Here is a 20,316-nt window from a genome sequence, read left to right as displayed (position 1 = left end):
CATGCTTCTATTCTTTTCGCCATATCTCAGATGAATAAACTATAAAGCTAACATATTTAAAATAAAATTTAACATAAACTTGTTAAAATTAAAAAGGTTAAATAAATTTATTATAACATTTTTCTTTTAGTTCCCTAACATTTTTCATCATATAATAGTCTTCAGTATTCATTCTGTTAGACTAGTAACATCTAGTTACTAGTAACATCCCACATCTAGTGTGATGTACATCTATAATAATAATAATAATATACCATTATACAAAAGAATTTTTGAGAGATAGAAAACATGATAGATTATCTTGTGTTTGTATTTCTGCTGTAGTGAATCATTATTTAATTCCTCATTAATTTCTAATAATTTTTATATTTATTATTATACTAATGAAGTAATCTTAACTTATCAAAATTGAAAGTCTTGATTTAGGTCTAGTTTACCTTAATTTTAAATTCTTTGATACTGTTAATTTGAATAGTTGTGGGAACAATGCATTACTTTAAGAACAGTTTTCATTGTGGTTTTAATATCCTACTCTGCATTCTTTTAAAATTTTTTTTCACCTACAGGAGTGGCATCAAGATTATAGGAAATTCAGGGAAACAACCATGTATCTCATAACTGGGCTAGAGAATTTTCAAAAAGAAAGGTAAGGCATAGTGGTCAGATACTATTTTTGTACTTATTCTATTTGGATATAACCTCATCTATAGATAATATTTTATTTACAATACATATTTTTGATAAACTTTTAATATTCTGTTTTAAATTTACAGAGAAGTTGTGTAGTTAGTACAGAGAGTTCCTCTATACCCTGTATATTTTCCATTTTCAATTAAATCTATAAGGTTGGCATTAGTCTTTCTATCAGCCCTTAAATACTATAGTTGAAATTTAGGATGCAATAGGATTAGATTGAAGCCTAGAACTTTTCTGGGGACCAAAGAAGCTTGTAGCCCAACACTAGGAATTCTTTGTATTCCCTGACATTTGCCTTCAGTCTCCAGCTTTTTCATATTCTTTCTGAGTCTAATCTTGACTTCAGAGCAGAAATAGTGTTTCTAATCTCTTTGTCCAAACTTGCAGTCACTGTAAAAATATCGCTGTAGAGAATTGATCACTGGTCTTCTGAGTATTGTAACTGCAGACACATTTTAGATAATTTTTCATTTAAATTACAAATGGTTTTAAAAGAATTTCTACCTATTAAACTATATTATTATTTACTTTTAAATGTTATTAAGAAAAGATGCATATTGACTTATTTACCTACACATTATTCACTAGTTTGCGTTTACATGTTGTTCACATATTTCTTAATTCATTCTTTAATATGAATGTATTTGACTAGTGATTTATTTTTTAGAAGTGCTATATTTTAAATATTCTTATGTAGAAAGTTCTGTCAGACCGTGCTGCTGTGTTTGTGGGACAGTGCACAGTGCCATCCCATGTACACCTACCAAATTTTAGAAGTTACCCAGAATTTAAAAATAGTGTTAATACTTGAACACAAATTATTAAAGTCCTAGTCCTTGTGTAATTTATTTATTTTAATTTAAATTGCATTAACACACAGTGCAATATTGGCTTCTGGAATAGAATTCAGCGATTTATCGCTTATATACGACACCCAGTGCTCGTCGCAAATACTGTGTAATTTATAAGATAATTCACTTTGGTTACTGAAATAGAAAAGTATTTTGATTAATCAGTAGCTCCATTTTATGAGTTATTTTATTTTGATTAGAGTTTTATTTCTTTAAAAGAAGTATTCAGATTCACTCTAGAATACGTAAGATTAATATTTCTGAGAAAAATAGTAGTGTGATCTTATAATTGAACAGAGTATCTAAGATCAATAAGGCATTTCCATTTTATAGATAAAGAAACTGTGTTTACTTACACATGTCTCCATAGAGATGCATAACTTTTTCAAGGTCACACAATTAACTAGGGAGAGAAAAATTGAAATAGAGATCTCTATTCTTGTAAGATTTAATGAAGTCAGGTAAGTACAAGAAGTATTTATTTTTCTCACTCAATAAGAATTAAAAAGGTGAAACTGTCACTTTCTTGCTCTCTGCATTAACTTCTATATTAGCTTTTCTTAGTTAACATTTGTTAAAGGATTTTAAGATATAACTTGAAAGTGTGTTTTAATTTCATAATTTGCTTATTCTCAAATATATACTTATTCAGAAAGTAAATATTCTGGGATGGCAAATGTTACTGAATTGGAAAGTTCAACTAGAAAATTAGTAATGGTGACAAATAGTATTTATGGAATATCATAAAAAGAAATGTTAATTTTACATTTTAAATACACTGCTAGCAAGTTAGAAAGTTTCTGTCTTTGTTTTAAATATAAAAACATAGCACTTGAAAGCCTTGAATGGAATACTGATTGACAGTCCATTGTCAAGTCTGAGAGTAGTGAAATGAAATCATGTTTTTAGGAACCATAATTTTATAATAGTATAAATGAGGATAAAGAGAATATATGGGCTGCATGGTCTTGTTTTTCCTTTAAAAAATGAGGATGTTGTATCTGGACTGCTGAGTCTTACTCTGACTTGTTTGAAAATATATTTGTAGGCACTTTAGAGGTTGTTGATAAAATATGGGAATTGTGTACCTCAGTGAAAAGTTGGAACAAGGTCATTGTTTTAGAGCTGTTCTTAGGTGACTCCGGTCTTGAAGGCCAAATACAAATGTCTCCCTGAATGACATTCATGACATTTGGAATAGGAACTTAATGGCTATAAAAGAAAGGTAGATGTGCCTGCAGACCACCTTAATTTAGTGGTGCAAAACATCCAATATTATATCACTCCCTTCTTTTTTTTCCTTTCATAAGTAAAACAAAAAGTCTTAGTTTTTTTTATGAAATAGTTTCAGGTATATAACTTGAGTTGTCATTAATTTCATTTGTGCATTTAACATTTGAAGTATAGAATTGATGTATATTTGAGCACATGAGTAAAACTTAGTGTAACCTAGAGTTTTAAAAGTATTTCTTTATACTATTTCACCTTTTAGGATGTTATATTTTTCTGAATTAATCCATAAGAAGGTATGTTATGATTAGAAAAACTCACACAAAGGAGATAGCTTATGTTGTTCATATTCAGTTATACAAATATATAGCTGTATTTATTTCTTACAGCATATTAAGAGAGGATAATTATTTTAGAGGCAAATACAATACTCAAACATTTTTACCCTCCTCTTTTTTTTTTTTAAATTAAATTTTTAACTACTGCTTTTTATTGAAACTTATTCCAATGTAGGGTTGTTTTTTTTTTTTTAGATTTTTTTTTAATTTTATTTTTTATAAACATATATTTTTATCCCCAGGGGTACAGGTCTGCGAATTGCCAGGTTTACACACTTCACAGCACTCACCATAGCACATACCCTCCCCAATATCCATAACCCCCCCCAACCCCCCCCCATCAACCGTCAGTTTGTTTTGTGAGATTAAGAGTCACTTATGGTTTGTCTCCCTCCCAATCCCATCTTGTTACATTTATTCTTCTCCTACCCCCTTAACCCCCCATGTTGCATCTCCTCTCCCTCATATCAGGGAGATCATATGATAGTTGTCTTTCTCTGATTGACCTATTTCGCTAAGCATGATACCCTCTAGTTCCATCCACGTCGTCGCAAATGGCAAGATTTCATTTCTTTTGATGGCTGCATAGTATTCCATTGTGTATATATACCACATCTTCTTTATCCATTCGTCTGTTGATGGACATCTAGGTTCTTTCCATAGTTTGGCTATTGTAGACATTGCTGCTATAAACATTCGGGTGCACATGCCCCTTCGGATCACTATGTTTGTATCTTTATACCCTCCTCTTTTTTAAAGCTTAGTTTGAACTTTCATAACTTCTAGGCTTACATTAATGTAACATACTAATATTACTTATATTGAATATAAAAGACCTGCCAGCTTTTATGTTAGTAGCTTTTTTATTGTTTGTGTTCCACTAGAGTTTTCAGATTTAGAAGTATTCTTTCCCCTTTCTACTTCCACCAGGTCTCTTTTGGATATTCTCCCCTCTACCAATTACATTTTTTTATGATGAGAACTGTGCCCAGACATAGAAAAAACCTGACTGGTCACTGAATGAAACAAATGATGTTTGTGATAAGAAACAAAAAAACAACAGAACAACAAAAAAACCTCGAGTAACCTGATCCGTCCTTCAAACAAAAATGACATTATGTTGTTAAAAAATTAGATTCTAGGCTTTCATTCAGTCTTAATTTTGACTGTAAATGGAAGATTTGAGGTAAACAGTTTCCATAGAAGACTGGAACTGTCTAAATTCAACAATTATGGGCTTTCCCTTCCCAGTCTTTTCTTAATTCCTAGTTCCATTTTTTGTTATTGTTTTTTTTTTTTTTAGTTTATGACATAACTGTATAACTGGTTTCATATGTGGCTGTTGCTAAAAGGGTGCTCTCAGGCTTATAGGACATCAGATGATATTTTTATTGTAAATATTCTGTATAATCAAAACAAATGTATACTTAAAATATTTTACAACTGTAGCTGACTTTTTTTTTATAAAGATGAAATATTAATGCTATGTGTTTCTTTTAATTTTTAAGTTATATAGATTCCCTGCTGTTCCTTATCTGTGCTTATCAGAATAACAAGGAACTCTTGTCCAAAGGCCCAAACAGAGGACATGATGAAGAATTGATATCACATTATAGAAGAGAATGTTTACTAGTAAGTTGAATATATGTAGGTCGTGTTTGCTTGCTCATTTTATCTCACATTGAACACATTATCCGGACTCATGTCTAAGTGATTGACTATAAATTCTGATGGGGAAAGCATCATGATGAGGTCTATAATCTGGGTATAATCCTTTAAGATTATGAGATTATGAGAATGCACCCAATTCCTTATTGTCCCTTCTTCTTTATTGATCCTAAATATTGCAGGTGATAAACCAGAAATGTTCTTAAAATGGGATCAAAATAATTGCTTTTTTATATTTAAATTTCTTCATTCCTTTTTTTGGGGAGAGAAGAGGTGCTTCACAGAGCATGAGGAATCATTATTATTCCAGAAAAATAATAGATTTTTTTGAGTTTTTCTAAATCGTATGTTTGGTATGTATGTCAAAAGATCATTGTAATACAGTATCCTTTTTTTTCACCTAGTCATTGGTAGTTTTTTTTTTCTCAAATATTTTTATTATCCATATGTAGAAATACTGCTATTGTTTTATAAACTTTAAAAAAAAGTTTTTAACAGGTGTGTTTTTTGTTTTGTTTTGTTGTTTTTTTATACTAGATTACTTTCTAGATGTCTGGAGTACTTTGTTATTATTTCTCTAGTTAGCTAATATGTATAAAATCAAAAATTCCATCTTTATACATTTTTTCTGATTGAATTTCATTCTTAACTATTAATGTCACTCTGTTATATATTTTGAGCACCTAAGTTATGATTTTTTCCTATACAGAATACACAGACATGCACAAAAGTATTCAAAAATGTATGATTTTTGAACCTATATAAGTTACATGTTTTAAGTGTACTTTAAACGTCTTTAAGTAGGTGTGCTGAAATGTTTTCTTTATTGTAAACTACTAATTGTAGTCTGAAGTATGTCTTTAAAATTTTTGAATGAGAATATTAGGAGGTTGTGATCTTAACTATTTTTCTCTCAGCTGCTTTTATTGCATTTGAGTTTTTTAAAACTTGAAATGTTAGTGGTTTGTATCTGTGGAGGATAGTTCTTTAATTGGCCAGTTTCAAAAGGTTTTTGTTTTTGTTATTATTGTGTGCACAGCTTTTTCTAGGAGACTTCTTTCTAGAGTAGATTGAGATTGTTTTTCCCTATTGCTGTTTGTTCTAATATTGTCTGTAAACATACTTACTATGTTATTTTTGGTGTTAACACAAGTATTTTTATTTAATTAAAGAAAAGAAACAAAACTCTTTTTCTTTTCCTCATTGCATTAAGAAATTAAATGAGCAAGCAGCAGAACTATTTGAATCTGGAGAGGATCGAGAAGTAAACAATGGTCTGATTATCATGAATGAGTTTATTGTCCCATTTTTGCCCTTGTTATTGGTGGATGAAATGGAAGAGAAAGATATACTTGCTGTGGAAGACATGAGAAATCGTTGGTGTTCCTATCTTGGACAAGAAATGGAGTGTAAGTTTAACCACCACTATTGGTGGACACCTCAGTTGTTGGATTAAGCACAGTTAGAATTAGATGTTATTTATTTTTATCACTTTTTATATTCTATAATATTTTTACATTGACATCATTACTTTTTTTTTCTTATTTACAAACCAAGTTGTATACATTGCCTTGCCATTTATATTTTACCTCTCTCCACCAAATGGTAATTATTTTGCATATTTTGAAATGAAACATCAGTTGACCACTCTGATTTAATAAATCACGTTAAAGATGATAATTTCTTTCCCTCTCTATCTTTGTCTACATCTAATTGTTTGTATTTACAGCAAACCTCCAAGAGAAGCTGACAGATTTTCTACCAAAACTGCTTGATTGTTCTACTGAGATTAAAGGTTTCCATGAGCCACCGAAGTTACCTTCATATTCCACACATGAACTCTGTGAGCGGTTTGCCCGAATCATGTTGTCCCTCAGTCGAACTCCTGCTGATGGAAGATAAACTGCACACACTTTCCCTAAACACACTGTATAAACTTTTTTTAGTTCTTAACCCTTGCCTTCCTGTCACAGGGTTTGCTTGTTGCTGCTATAGTTTTTAACTTTTTTATTTTAATAACTGCAAAAAACAAAATGACTATACAGTCTTTAGCCAGACTGCAAACAATAAAGCTGAGAATCGCATGGCGCTCAGACTTTGTTTTAAACCAGAACTGATGTATAATTACAAATCTGATTGATTTCATTATGGCAAAACCATGCTTTTGCCACCTTTCTGTTACAGTATTACTTTGCTTTTATCTTTTCTTTATTTACAGCTTTCCATTCAGTCTGGATCCTTCCACGACTACAGCCATTTAAGTGTTCAGCACTGTGTACGATACATAATACTTGGTAGCTTGTAAATGAAATTAAAGAATAAAGTTTTATTTATGGCTACCTATGTGTTTGTAAGCAGGTATATTGTATATTAGTGGATCATTTTAGTTATATATAAGTGAATTTTGTCTGGGGATTGTGTAAGATTGGATGAATAGATGAATAGATTAATACGAACTTTTAATTTTTCTCTGTTAGCACGTTGGAAATTTACTAAGTATTTGACACAAATATATCTATATTTTTGACTAAGTTGTTAAACTTAGTATGGCACCTAAACCTGTTTTGAATTCAAATCAGGTTTTCACTGAAGTGAACGGCTGATATTTAAGTCAACCACACTGAAACTTTTAACTTTTTCTTAGATTAACCTCTTATTTTTTTATGTATTTACAAATAATATAGCAAGGTGATGATTTCAAGAGATACCAGAAAAAAGTACTTGAATAAGGGCTATTTAATAGTGAAAGTTATAAAAAATCTGTTTATGTGTATACACACAAACACACACACACACACACATTCTTCATAATGGAGGATAATGTTTTGCATTATATGATCATTCTATTTTTGTAAATTGTATACCACTTTAATTGAAAATGTTCTCTACTAATCAATGCTGTGAAATGAAGTTGATATTGTTGAACTAGAAATTATGAATATCTTTACCTGCTTTTATTTTCCTCCTTTTCAAAAAGAAAAAGCTGTAGAACATTTTGTAGATGGAACTGCTGTTTAAGATTAATGAAGTCATATTGTGAATGAAAATCAATGCTTTAAAGGTAATCATGTTACCAATAACCTATTTTTGAATTTATAAAAATTTCTTTATAAATGATACTTTGTTAGCATAGTAAAATATATCATTATACTATGTGTATGTTTGTTATAGCGTCGTCAAAACTAGAACTCTCTGTAAGTGCCTCTCAGAGATCCTGGACAGAGGAGGAAGAAGAAAATATTAAGCCATTATATAATATTCCTTATCAAGGTACCAATGTACTACTAAGGTATTAATGACAAGGAATTAGTACTGTTTGTGTTGTAAGGTTAGATTTTGCACATTGTTGCTATCAAAATGTGTTTTGGTTTAGATTTTAAATTTTCTCCTGAGCAGTAGTAGTAGTCTACATTGGTTTTCAGGTCCTGTCCAAAGTTTTTAAAACTCCAAATGTATCATCAAAGCATTTGTAAAGTATCGTCAGTATTTTACGATCTCTGAGAATAGTAAGGTTGGTTGTGGTTCTGTGTATAATTGACCACTGAGACACAAAGTGCTCAGGCACCATATGGAAATTACTCCCTTCACAAGGCACATCCAGGAAATCGTATGTGGCCCATGCTGAAGGTAAGTATTATTATTGTATTGACTTTCTACTTAAAAGACAGTTTATTCATTCCTACTAATGAACCTGAAGTACTTATTTCAAAAAAATGACCTTTTTTGAAGACCTGGGGAAACAAATTGTTTTTATATCAGTAACTTTCAATGTGTTCTAAATTAGAACCATGACACTAGATAAAACGGTCAGTAGCATTATATGCACCTTAATTTGATGCTGTTTAACTTCCATTTACTTTTGATCCCTTGTTTGTTGGAAGCTTCTCAGTATTTCAGTTGCAATTTGAAGGAAGTAACTAAAAATTTGTTTTCTTAGTTTTAGATTTATCGAGTCTAAGGTGGATTTTCCCCTCCTATACCTAATTCTCCAGAGTTCAGTGTCTTTGTTTATGATTCAGAGTTGTTGACTTGTACCTCTGCATCCTACTGCCATCCCCAAAAGGTACAGTCACTCAGATGCTTGCCAGTAGTGAGTAGGGTTAGCCTTGTGTAATCATTTTTTTTAAATTTATCATACATCATTAAGCAGATTAAATATCACTTATATCCATGATAACTTCATCCAAATTACGTATATTACTCTAGAGCTTCCATAACAGTACTACAAACCAGGTGGGTGGCTTATAGGACAAATTTATTTTCTCACAGTTCTGGAGGCTAGAAGTGTAATGTGTGGGCAAGTGTTGTTTCTCCCAAGGCCTCTCTCCCTTGGCTTATAGCAGCCTTCTGCTGTGGCCTCACATGAACCCAGTCCTACTGGGTGAGGACCCCAACACTTAAAACCTCAATCAGTCTTTTTAACCCACTGAGCCACCCAGGCGCCCCTTTCTTTTTTTTTTTTTAAGATTTTATTTATTCATTCAGTCTTTTTAAAAAGCCCTTTCTCCAAATACGGTTACATTGCGGGGTGCGGCTTCAACATAACATTTTAGGGGTGGGTGACACAGTTCAGTCCATAGTGTGTGACAGCCTAGTTTATGTACCTCCTTTCCAGACAGAACAGTGTGGTAGCTTCTTCCCTTCAGACTCATGATTACAATGCAAGTATCTATAGTTCTGCTCTTGGGTCTGCTCTGTTGTCTTCTTTTACTTTCACTGTATCCTAAAAACTATTTTAAAGTTACAGAAAACCAAAATAGGAATTGCTTACAATACATTCATCTAACCAGTATCAGTGCAGTGTGTTTTCACTGAACAGTTCTTCACTGAGTAAATGAAATAGTCTGTGTTGATCTGCCCTTGTTTATGTGGGTTCTCTCTTTTTTCCTTCCATCGGTTCCACTTTGTACCATGGATCTGTTTCTATTTTGCTAGTGTTTTTATTTTTGCCTACTCCACTTCTCCTTTCCATCTCCCTTTCACCCTGAGCCCAGAGGTAACTGTTGTTAACCATTGTGGCCACATATTTTTCCATATTTGTGTAACGTTATGCAGTGTATACACAAAAGTGTTGGGTTTTGGGGGGGGCAGAAAAGGAAGGGGTCCTCCATTTTATACATCCTTTCTTCTATATTTTCTGGCCTTCGGTTCCTTCTTTTTTTAATGAGCTTTGATAGAAGGGACAGTAATCAAATAATAAAAACAATGACACTAGTAATAAAAGTAAATGAGTTATGACTTGAAGGGACTCTATACACAGTTGGATACACACATGCATACACGTTGGAATTTCAGGTATCCTCATTCACTTTATGCACAGGTTTTCTCAATGGCTGTTTCAAACCACTGTCACCCTCTACCTCCTATTCAGTGCCAGCTCCAATAAAACAGGATGATTTTTCCTTTTCCTTGCCAAGAAAATGGGACCATAGGGTATGATACCCTTCACCTTTAACCTCCATACCCGTACATTTACAGTTAGTTAACCAAGATATAATAAAGGATGGATATTATTGATAACCCACTGTTAGGAGGAAATTATTAAATCAAATGTAGTATAAAATGAACTTACATATTAAAAGTTACAAGCACATCCATTATTTGGGGGACATACTTTGCTCTTCTGTAGAATTCATAAAGCTTACTTTTTGCCTTATACCAGCCCAAAGCCTGTAAAACATCAGTTTGTCCTTTAGCAAATGGTTCTCACTTTTTCAATAATCTAGAGCGAGGCAAGTATTCTTAAGCCTGGTTGTGCATCAAAGGCACATGAGAGGTGTTCTTTTAAAAAAGGTGACTAGGTCCTATCTATCATGTGGATTCTTAAAAGACTTTTAAAGTGAGAACTAGTTTGAAATGTTTGGTAGGTCTTTCTCCAGTTTTAATTTTTCTAAGAATCAACTCTGCCCCTTACCCTGAGAGACTAGTTGAGCCTGGCTAACAAGCACGGAAAATTTTGGTTTTTGCATTCTTTTATGTCGCATGAAAAGGCAATGGATTTACATTTGCTGATGGCCCCCTCAGCCATAGAGTGTGCCCATTTTAGCGTGTGGCTGTGCTCAAATGTTTTTCAGTTCCAACTTGCTGCACTTGCCTCTCTTTTCTGAGCTGTAGACCCGGACTGCCTAGTCTGGATCCTGGGTCAACTGTTTACTTGCCCAGCTATTACTCTTGGACTTTTCTGTGCCTTTTTGTATTTCTTCATGTGTAAAATGGGATTGTAGTATAATCTACCTTATAGGACTTTTTTTAAAGTGTAAATGGGTTTCTGTAAATAAAGTTTTTGGGAAATGTCTGCCACATAGTAAGTGTTCAATAATTGTCATCCTTTGTATAATTTGTCACTATTATTCACTCCTGATTTTCAGAATCTGCCTTCCTGAGACAGGCTTCTTTGGGCTGCCCTCATTGCTACCTGCATCTCCTGTCATTATTTTTCCTACTCCTTAAATATGAGTGTTGTCAAGGTTTTGTCCTTGACTCCCTTCCAACTCACCTTTTCTGGATGGTTGTGTCTACTAATTTGTCCTCTTGAAATCTGCATGCTGATGATTCACAGGTCTGTGTCTCTAATTTCTAACCAAACCAACTCATGTGTTTTAGACCCATATATGTTTCCAATGGCCTGGTCAACATACAGACTTGGATCATTCACAGGCACTTCAAACTTAGCATGTACACCGAATTCATCGCTTCTTTCCAAACCTAATTCTCTTACATTCCCTTGGTGAATGATATAATAATCCAGACATGGGGAATTATTGTCAATTCTACTTTTATTTCCCATTCATTACCAAGTGTTAACAGGTCAGAATTGTTACTACCTTGCTCATGCATTTCTTCACTAGCACTGTTAATGAGATCTCTCATCTCTTAATTTGGACAATTAGATTTGTTCCTGAATGGCCCTCTGTCAAGTTCTTTGTTTTAGTTGAAACACAGTTGATACACTGGGCTCTTTGTCACACTGATCTTGCCCCTACAGTCCATCTTCTAATCTTTCAAAGAGGTTCTTACATGTTTGTCTTTCATTGCTGGACAGAGCTGCTTTAGAGAGAGATAGTATCCTGGCTTTATAACCTCAGCATCTGTTAAATTATCTGGCAACATAATAGAGTTACCTTAATAGTCTTACAGGTTCTCTGGCCCTCTAGCCAGCCATCTTTGACCTCTCTTGTTCGATGTGATAACCACTAGCCACATGTGGCTATTTAAATTTAAACCAAATAAAGTTAAAATTACTTAGTCATACTAGTCACATTCCAAATGCTCAATAGACACATGAGATTACTGGCAACACATTGGATAACATGTTTTAGAACATTTCCATTACCACATTAAATTCTGTTGGACAGAGCTGCTGAAGACCCTTGCTGATCTGGACATTTTCCTTTATTGACAACATGAGAACATTCAGGCACCTTTAAAGTGTTAACCTGAGCAAACCAGTCTTTAGTGTTAATGTCTTTTATCTTGATCCCACCATTAACCACTTTACTGCATCTACTCTTAGCTAGCACCTCTCGCAGCATGTATCCGTCAGGAGAGGCCACACTAGGTATTTCAATAAAGGAGATGCAGTAGAGACCTAGAGGACAATCTGGAGATCCTAATTGCAGGAGGTAGCCACTATGCCTAGGGGTGAGGAAATAAAAGGGGGAAAAGTTGGGGTTGCCAGAACCTTGGAGGTCCTGTGGAGGAGTCCGCATGGACTTGATGTGCAGACCTTTGAGATGGTTCACCACCTACCTACTCTTGCTACTTCTGAGGGATGCAGTGAAGATAGTTCTAGGCCTTCTGAAAATAGTTGAAGACTGGAATCAACTGGCATTATTAGGTCAACGTTGATAGGACTGGCAAGCAAAGACAAGTAAACCTTGTTTTCCTCTTCCCAGCTTCCACCTTCTCTCTAGTACTTACTGGCAGAATCTAAATGGAATACAGCATTCAAGGGGGTCAGGAAAATGCAGTTTGTGGAGTCCCAGCCTCAAAACCACAGAGAAAAGGATAGAAGGGTAAAATTGGAGCTGAGAGACAATAGGTAAACACATTAGTTTCCTTTTAAAAATTCCTTTTTACTCAAAGATGTTAATCCTTAAAATGCTAAATATTCAGGAATGTATTTGTAGACTATCTCTGGGACCTCAAGAGTAAATGCACTAGTTCTAATTGAAATCATATTGCTCTTTTCTGTCAAAACTTTCTAATCTATTTGTGCTTTATTTTGAAAATCAATAGCAGAAGGAATTCACTCCCAACCATTCATTCACCTATTTTTTCTGTTCTTCTCCTTCTTCTCCCCCTCCTCCTCCTCCTTCTTCTTCTTCCTTCTTCCTTCTTCTTCTTTTCTTTTCTTCCTCCTCCTCCTTCTTCTTCTACTTCTGCTGCTTCTTTTTTTGCATGTGTGCCACATACCAAACAATCTACCAGGTGTACATAAGACAAACTTAGTAAGACAAAAGAAATAATCCACCTACCTGAAATTACATGCTGTTCACATTTTTATGTTAACCCTTCTGTACATCTATGTATGTGCACATGTACACACATACACACTATAATTCAATGGTTTTCATTTAAAAACTTGAAAAATACTAAATAAATAGGGACATATTTTCAAGGGAGTGCTGGAAAGTACTGCTCTACAGAATTTGATTATAAGGGAAATGAACTCCAACTTATCCAGTGACATGCAATAGGCTGCTACTTTTGTCTGTGTGTAGGCTAATATTGTTTTCACACCTCTGGTTTCCATAAATTTTTAGTATAATTTCTGAGTTATCCCTGCTTAAAATTTAGAGCAAATTGTCAAACGGACCTATCTGATTATACTGCCACCACTAGAGCACAAGAGTCTGTTTCCACCTGTTCGACATAGTATGTTACCACTTTTTAATAGTTTTCAATAACAAACAAAAGTTTATTGTACTATTTTTTTTCATTTTAGTGGGAGTGAACATAATATGTTAATAGATGTTTGTATTTATTGTGTGTAGTTAACTGCTTATACTTCGCACTTTTATGGGGGTCGTTCCTGTCTTAATTCACAGTTGCTTATCTTAGGAATCATTAATTCTTTATTATGCACATTGCAGAAATTTTCCTTCTGGCATTTATTTTAAGTTTATTTATAATATTATTGTTTTATGACTTTTTATTTTTGTGTAATCAAATCTGTTGACCTGCTTTACAGTTTCCGCCTTTGATATTCTGTCTACAAAGAATTTTCCCTGTCCAGGAAATACTCATCCATGTTTTCTTCTGATATTTTTATGATTTCATTTTTTATGTCAGTTCCTAATGCAGTTGGAAATCACATTAATTTAAGGAGTGAGGCAAAGATTCATAAATTTCTGCCAAGATTACCTAGTTGTCTGATACCATTTATAAAATAATTCCTCTTTTATCTTACTGATCTAAAATGTAATCTCCACTAGATAATAAATTTTTATATTGATATTTATAAACACTCTACTCAGTTCCATTTATGTTTTGTCTATTCAGCTGTAATTACTAATGTAATCACTGTTTTAACATTGATTTAAAACATTTGTTTTATAACTAATAAACATTTTCCTATCTAATAGATCAACTGTTACTGCCCGGCATATATACTCAATACTAAGTTTTTTCCAGAGTTTTCTATACTCTTACAGATAAACTTTAGAATTACTTAATCTTTCTTCAAATAGAAATCTTATTGGCATTTTGATTATAATTACTTTGGCCTACCTAGATTGGCACATAGAGAAAATATAGTTCCTTCACAATATTGAATCTCACTATCCAAAAAAAATATTGTCTGTCCTTTTATTAGGTTCATAGGTTCTTGAATTGGAGTTCTAAAATTAAATTTCATTTGGCTTTAATTCTAGGTATCTAAAAGTGTTTTAATGTTTTTATGGTGCCTATGAATGAGCTGATTTTTCTAACTTAAAAAAAAGTTTTCTAATTAAATAGTATTGGAATTGAATTGCAGCTCTCAATCTTTTTTGGTATCAGGACCCCTTCACACTTGAAACTGAAGACCTAAAAGAGCTGTTGTTTGGGCAAGTTATATCTATTGATATTTACCATATTAGAAATTTAAATGGTAAAAATTGATAATATCAATTTTACAATAATAAAATGATAACTTAAAATTAGAGTTAACAAAAATAATTTATTTTCTAGGACTACCCTAAGAACCAGCAATTGCACTGCTGGTTATTTATCCAAAGGATACAAACATAGTGATTTGAAGGGGTACCTGCACCCTAATGTTCATAGCAGCAATGTCCACAATAGCAAAATACAGAAAAGCCCACATGTCCCATCAACAGATGAATGAATAAAGAAGATGTGGTGTGTATGTATATATACATAAAATATTACTCAGCCATAAAAAAAAATATGAAATCTTAACTGCAACGACGTGGATGGAAGTAGAGGGTATTATGCTAAGTGAAATAATTCAGGGAAAGACAATTTATATTATTTCTCTCATATGGAATTTAAGAAACAAAACAGGTGAACAGAGGAGAAGGGAATGAAAAAAATAAGATGAAATCAGGGAGATAAACCTAAGAGACTCTTAACTGTAAGAAACAAACAGGGTTGTTGGAGGGGAGGTGGGTGGGGGTATTGGGTAACAGGGTGATGGGCATTAAGGAGGGCATGTGATGTAATGAGCACTGGATGTTACATGCAACTGACGAATCACTAAATTCTACCTCTGAACTAATACCATATATTATTTGATTTTAAATATAATTTTAAAAAATACATTTTAAGTGAAAAATAGCTAGGTTTTTGCCTCGTCCTCCTTTTGGAGGCTGGTGTGCGTAAATCGTAAGACTGAAACTTGAAATAAAATACTAATTATAACAGCCCCTGCCCCTTATAATTACAGAAATCATGATATGCTCACACTTCCATACAACACATAGAATTAAAATTTGGAGGAAGGTAGGGGAAAATAAAATAAGATATAATCTGAGTGGGAGACAAACCTAGGAGACTCTTAACCATAGGAAACAAAGTGAGGGTTGGTGGAGGAGAGGGAGTGGGAGGGTAACAGGGTGATGGGCATTAAGGAGAGCATGTGATCTAATGAGCACTGGGTGTTATATCCAAATGATGAATCACTGAACTCTACCTCTGGAACTAATAATACATTGTATGTTAATTGAATTGAAATTTAAAAATGTTATTGTGTCAGATTTCAAAAGACTTGGACTAGAGAACACTGAAATTGATTTTTAAAATAAGTAGGAATCATTTTTCCAAAATGTCATTTCATTTCTTTGAAAAATAAAAATTGTCCAAGCTTAACAGTTTGGAACTTTAGTATGCCTCCAGTAGTCCTGGAAATCTCACAATAAGAAAACTGCTCTTTGCTTCGGTTGCATTTCATATTTTGAAAATGTAGATTAAAAAAAAATTGCCCACTGCCCTCAATTACTGCAACCCTGTACTATCCGTTGTCCAATCACTGAAAAGAGTTGCTTCATCTATTTCTACCCAGTTATGGTTATTGATGATAGGAAAGTTATTCTGTTATCAGCTGTTCCATGATGTCTAAATCACAGAATTATATAAATCTTTGAGAATATAGCATAGAGAGGAATATATTTAAGATCTTGGAATAACAATGGGTTTCTTAACATTTAATTCTTTAACATGTTAAAGAATTAAACACGAAGGAAATTTTTGATAAAGTTCATCACATTAAATTAAGGGATTCTGTCCATCAGAAGATTCCCTAAAGAGAATAAAAAGACAAGGAAATGTAGTGGGGGAAGATATTTGCAATGTAGAAGATGACAATGCAGAAATAAGATGATGTAAAGAATGGACTTAAGGCTTGGGTAAGATAAATATGACATGCTTTCTGAAATGTTCCCAGATGTTTATCATTAAAAAATCAAGTAAGATCACTAAGAAAAACCAATAGACATCATTTTTCAACAAAACTAATTGACAAGGTATAAAGCACAAAATGCAAATAGATGGAGTCAAACTATGGGGAATCACAATATTTTGGCAAGACTTGGCAGGTTTTGCAGATGTGAGGAGTTAGCAGAGTAAGGAAAAGGGGAAGTTATATGTGTCCTAAGACCTCCAGAAAACAAATTACCAATAAATATCCATAAAGTGAGAAGATCTCCAATCTGCAGTCCTCTCCGAATAGATCAGAGAACCACTGGCAAAACAGAAGCCTCCACTGGTTTCAATATGTGGGTGAGTACAAAAAGACATGAGCAAGAAATCAGAGGGGGCTGAGGAAGTCTAACCCTCAAGGAAATTATAACAAAACAAACAAACAAAAATGGACAAAAAAAAAAAAATATTTCGGAAGGACAGAAATCATCCTAAGGGAAAATCTGCTGGGAATAGAATCCAGTTAAGATGAAACTAACCCAAAACTATTAATCATCTAACTTACTTAAATCCCTACTCTTCCTCATGTACCATAATGGCATTCCTGCACCCCTAGGAATTAGTGAAGATATGGTGTCTATTATACCTGAGATGTTCAATTATATCCTTTCCCCCAATGCACAGTCACCTTGGTAAATGGACACTGGTCCCTTTAGGGGAAGGTTATGACTTAGAGTATCTATACTTCTGCCATACTATTGGGAACTTTCTTCAGGGGACTAAGTCTCCCCTTCTTTTCAGGTCACTCTGGGGCTAACAGATTTACAGTCTTTTCTTCTTTAATTGACTGCTTAATGATTTCAGTCCTGGGACACCATAACAATTAGATATTGTCAAAGATCACATCTTCCAGTTACTTTAACTTTGGCTGTGGTGCCATTGACGTAATCATGCCCACCTTGTCTCTGCTACTTCAGTGATGCTACATGACCCTTACCTCTCTGTGATCCTATTATTCCCATTGAATTCTGGGAACCTATTTCAGGGGCAACATTTACCATTTTCATTTCTGATGCACAGAGAATAGCCACAGGAGTCTGTGAAGAATGTCGGTGATGACTTCACTAATATGTTTCCCAAGGATTTGATAAAGGGAGTATTTGAATATTTTCTGGAATCTCCAGTAGATGTAGTAGGTGAATGAGCTGGTCTTACATGGTAAATCTATCCAGCATTGCAATCTCCCTAAACTTTTGGCAACTCCACATATGGTATACCAAGCAAGTTCTGGCCTCTCAATTTTGTTCAGTGCTGGCCACATGTGAGTCCAAGTTTCAGACAACCGAGGGAACGCTAATAGCTGCTCCTAGCCTTCATAGCCAGCAACTGAATCCAAAGTCTCTGCTCAGTGCTTCATATCAGTAGATTCAGCCAAATCCAACAGTATATTCCCTCACCTTGCTCAAACACTTGATCAAACATTTTCACACATAATCCTTAGGTTTCTCTCAATATACATTGACAAAATTTTACATTACTTTTATGTGTGTGATGTCTCCTCTTAGGTCACATTTCATAGTTGAGCCCTGGGGCCTACTGGGACTTGAGTCTGAACGTACACCTACAAGCAGTAAGAGGTGGTAAGTGTGAAAATGTTGAAAAAGATCAGCAATTGCCTACAAGACAGCTGCCTTCAGGTGAGGCCAATACAGGTTCTCCAAGCAAGGGATATCTAGCCTCAAGAGAGGGAGGTTGCTCTTGTCTAGTAGAACTTAGGGCTTCAAGGTCCTCACCCTCTTTGGAACCCGCCCATGTGTCCCCATTCCAATTTTCAGGGTCGTCCCACTCTTTGACAATCAATGACCTAAATTTAACATAAGAGATCCTGTAGTTCTGTGAATTCAATTTGCTTTTTAATTCAGCCACCCACAGAATTAAACTTGGGATATGGCTTTAGAAATGGCCTGAGATACAGGAGACAAGGGTTTCATGTAAGATGGTTGCAACTTTCTTGTCCTTTACCTAAACTTCAGAGATGGCAATTGAAGGGTCTGATCTCATCATTTTCCTTCTTCAAATTCTTCAGAGCACTGGTCATTATAACGCAACTAATGAATCATTGAACATTATGTGAAAAATTAATGACATATGTTGGCTGACTATATTTAAATGAAAAAAAAACGAGTAACCAATCAATTCCTTTATACTCTAATTTCACTAAAATATGTCAACAGCTACTTAGTTACAAGTCAGAGTCTTGACTTCTAGAGGCATTTAATCATAGGTGATTTCAAGTAATAATTTAAGTCACAATTTTGCCATTGCAATCAATGGATTACCAGTGTCCCCTTCATACCAGTGCCTTTATGAGAAGAAACATTAATTCAATTTAATCCAATTGGAGATAAAAATGATAGATTATCACACTGAAGATTCTGTTACCCTGAACCACTTCTGATACCAGTAACTATGTTTATGGGGCTGAATGAGGTAAACAGAACCATGAGTTGTGAGATAAAAATACTTATGATAACTAAAACTACACAATTTTGGGAGGATCTGCAAGTGAAATTCTGGGAGGGAAGTTGGGAAATTAGAGAAAGTGTCGCTGACCAGGCAACCTGGGAAGCCAAGTATGCCCAGTTGGTAAGTGGCATTCTGGAGAGAAAGCTCCCAGGGAGATGTATGAGGAGGTGTGCCTTTTTAACTACTGCCTCCACCGTGATGATGATCCTGGCGCAGCTGACCGTCAACAGAGTTAGCAAAGAGCTGAGTGTGGAGTATAGGAGAGCAAATACAAACTAGAACATACTGGTATCTCTGCACGGGTTAGTCACCACATCTAACCAATGGCCTTCAGAGAAAAAAGACTAATTCTACTTTTCCAGTCTTGTGATTCTTTTGACCAATCCTAACTAGCAACCATATAGAAAAGGACATTCTAGGAAATGGACTCACAGCTCTAACAGGTGACACACTTCAGGCCATGATGAAGGCAAGGAAGAAAAACAGCCACAAAGCAATATGTAGTGTGTATGTGTGTGTGTGTACATACATATATCTTATACCAAAATGCCTGAGAATCCAATAAAAAAGTGATCTTGAATAGAGGCTTTACAAAAAATCCAAATGATTGGTAAATATGGAAAAGTGCTCAAATTCATTAATAATCAGGAAAATGCAAATTAAAGCCATGAGATACCACAAAACACCCACAAGATCAGCAAAAAAAAAAAAAAAAAAAGGAACTTTTGGCACTACCAGATGTTGGTGAGATGTATACGTAGCACCCTATATATAGCAATAGTAGTCAAATTATGAGTGGGTATGCAAATTAGTGTAACTACTTCGGAAAACATTATTTTAACATTTAACATTATTTTAGAACATCTGAAGTTACAAGTACATTATACAGCAATTCCTAAGTATTTTTTCCTAAAGATATTTGGGTATATGTGTATCAGCTTACACATACAAAAGTGTTCTTATAAGTATTGTTCATAGTAGCAAAAACGAAACAACTCAAATAGCCATCAACAGTAAATGGATGAATTGTAGTATATTCTCATAATGGAATACTATACAGCAATAAAAAGGAGTAAACGATATGTCAACATAGGTGAATCTTATATGAGAACACTGAAAGAAGCAGGACAAAATCATATGCGCAA

The 20,316-nt window shown here is 34.0% G+C and overlaps 1 protein-coding gene across 6 annotated transcripts in view; it reads left to right on the top strand.

Annotated features, from left to right (window-relative positions):
- Positions 1 to 7,933, top strand: part of USP25 (ubiquitin specific peptidase 25) — a 131,074-nt gene extending 123,141 nt beyond the window's left edge. For all 6 annotated transcript variants that reach the window (XM_047721900.1, XM_047721895.1, XM_047721884.1 and 3 more), the window contains 4 exons: positions 567 to 646; positions 4,624 to 4,747; positions 5,997 to 6,192; positions 6,513 to 7,933. In XM_047721900.1, coding sequence (XP_047577856.1) covers positions 567 to 646; positions 4,624 to 4,747; positions 5,997 to 6,192; positions 6,513 to 6,685 — 573 coding nt within the window. In that variant the 3' untranslated portion in view covers positions 6,686 to 7,933. The remainder of the gene's footprint in view (positions 1 to 566; positions 647 to 4,623; positions 4,748 to 5,996; positions 6,193 to 6,512) is intronic.
- Positions 7,934 to 20,316: the final 12,383 nt, after the last annotated feature.

The sequence above is a fragment of the Lutra lutra genome, chromosome 1, assembly GCF_902655055.1.
Source record: "Lutra lutra chromosome 1, mLutLut1.2, whole genome shotgun sequence".
NCBI lineage: Eukaryota > Metazoa > Chordata > Mammalia > Carnivora > Mustelidae > Lutra > Lutra lutra.
This window is presented reverse-complemented; position numbering and strand designations above follow the sequence as displayed.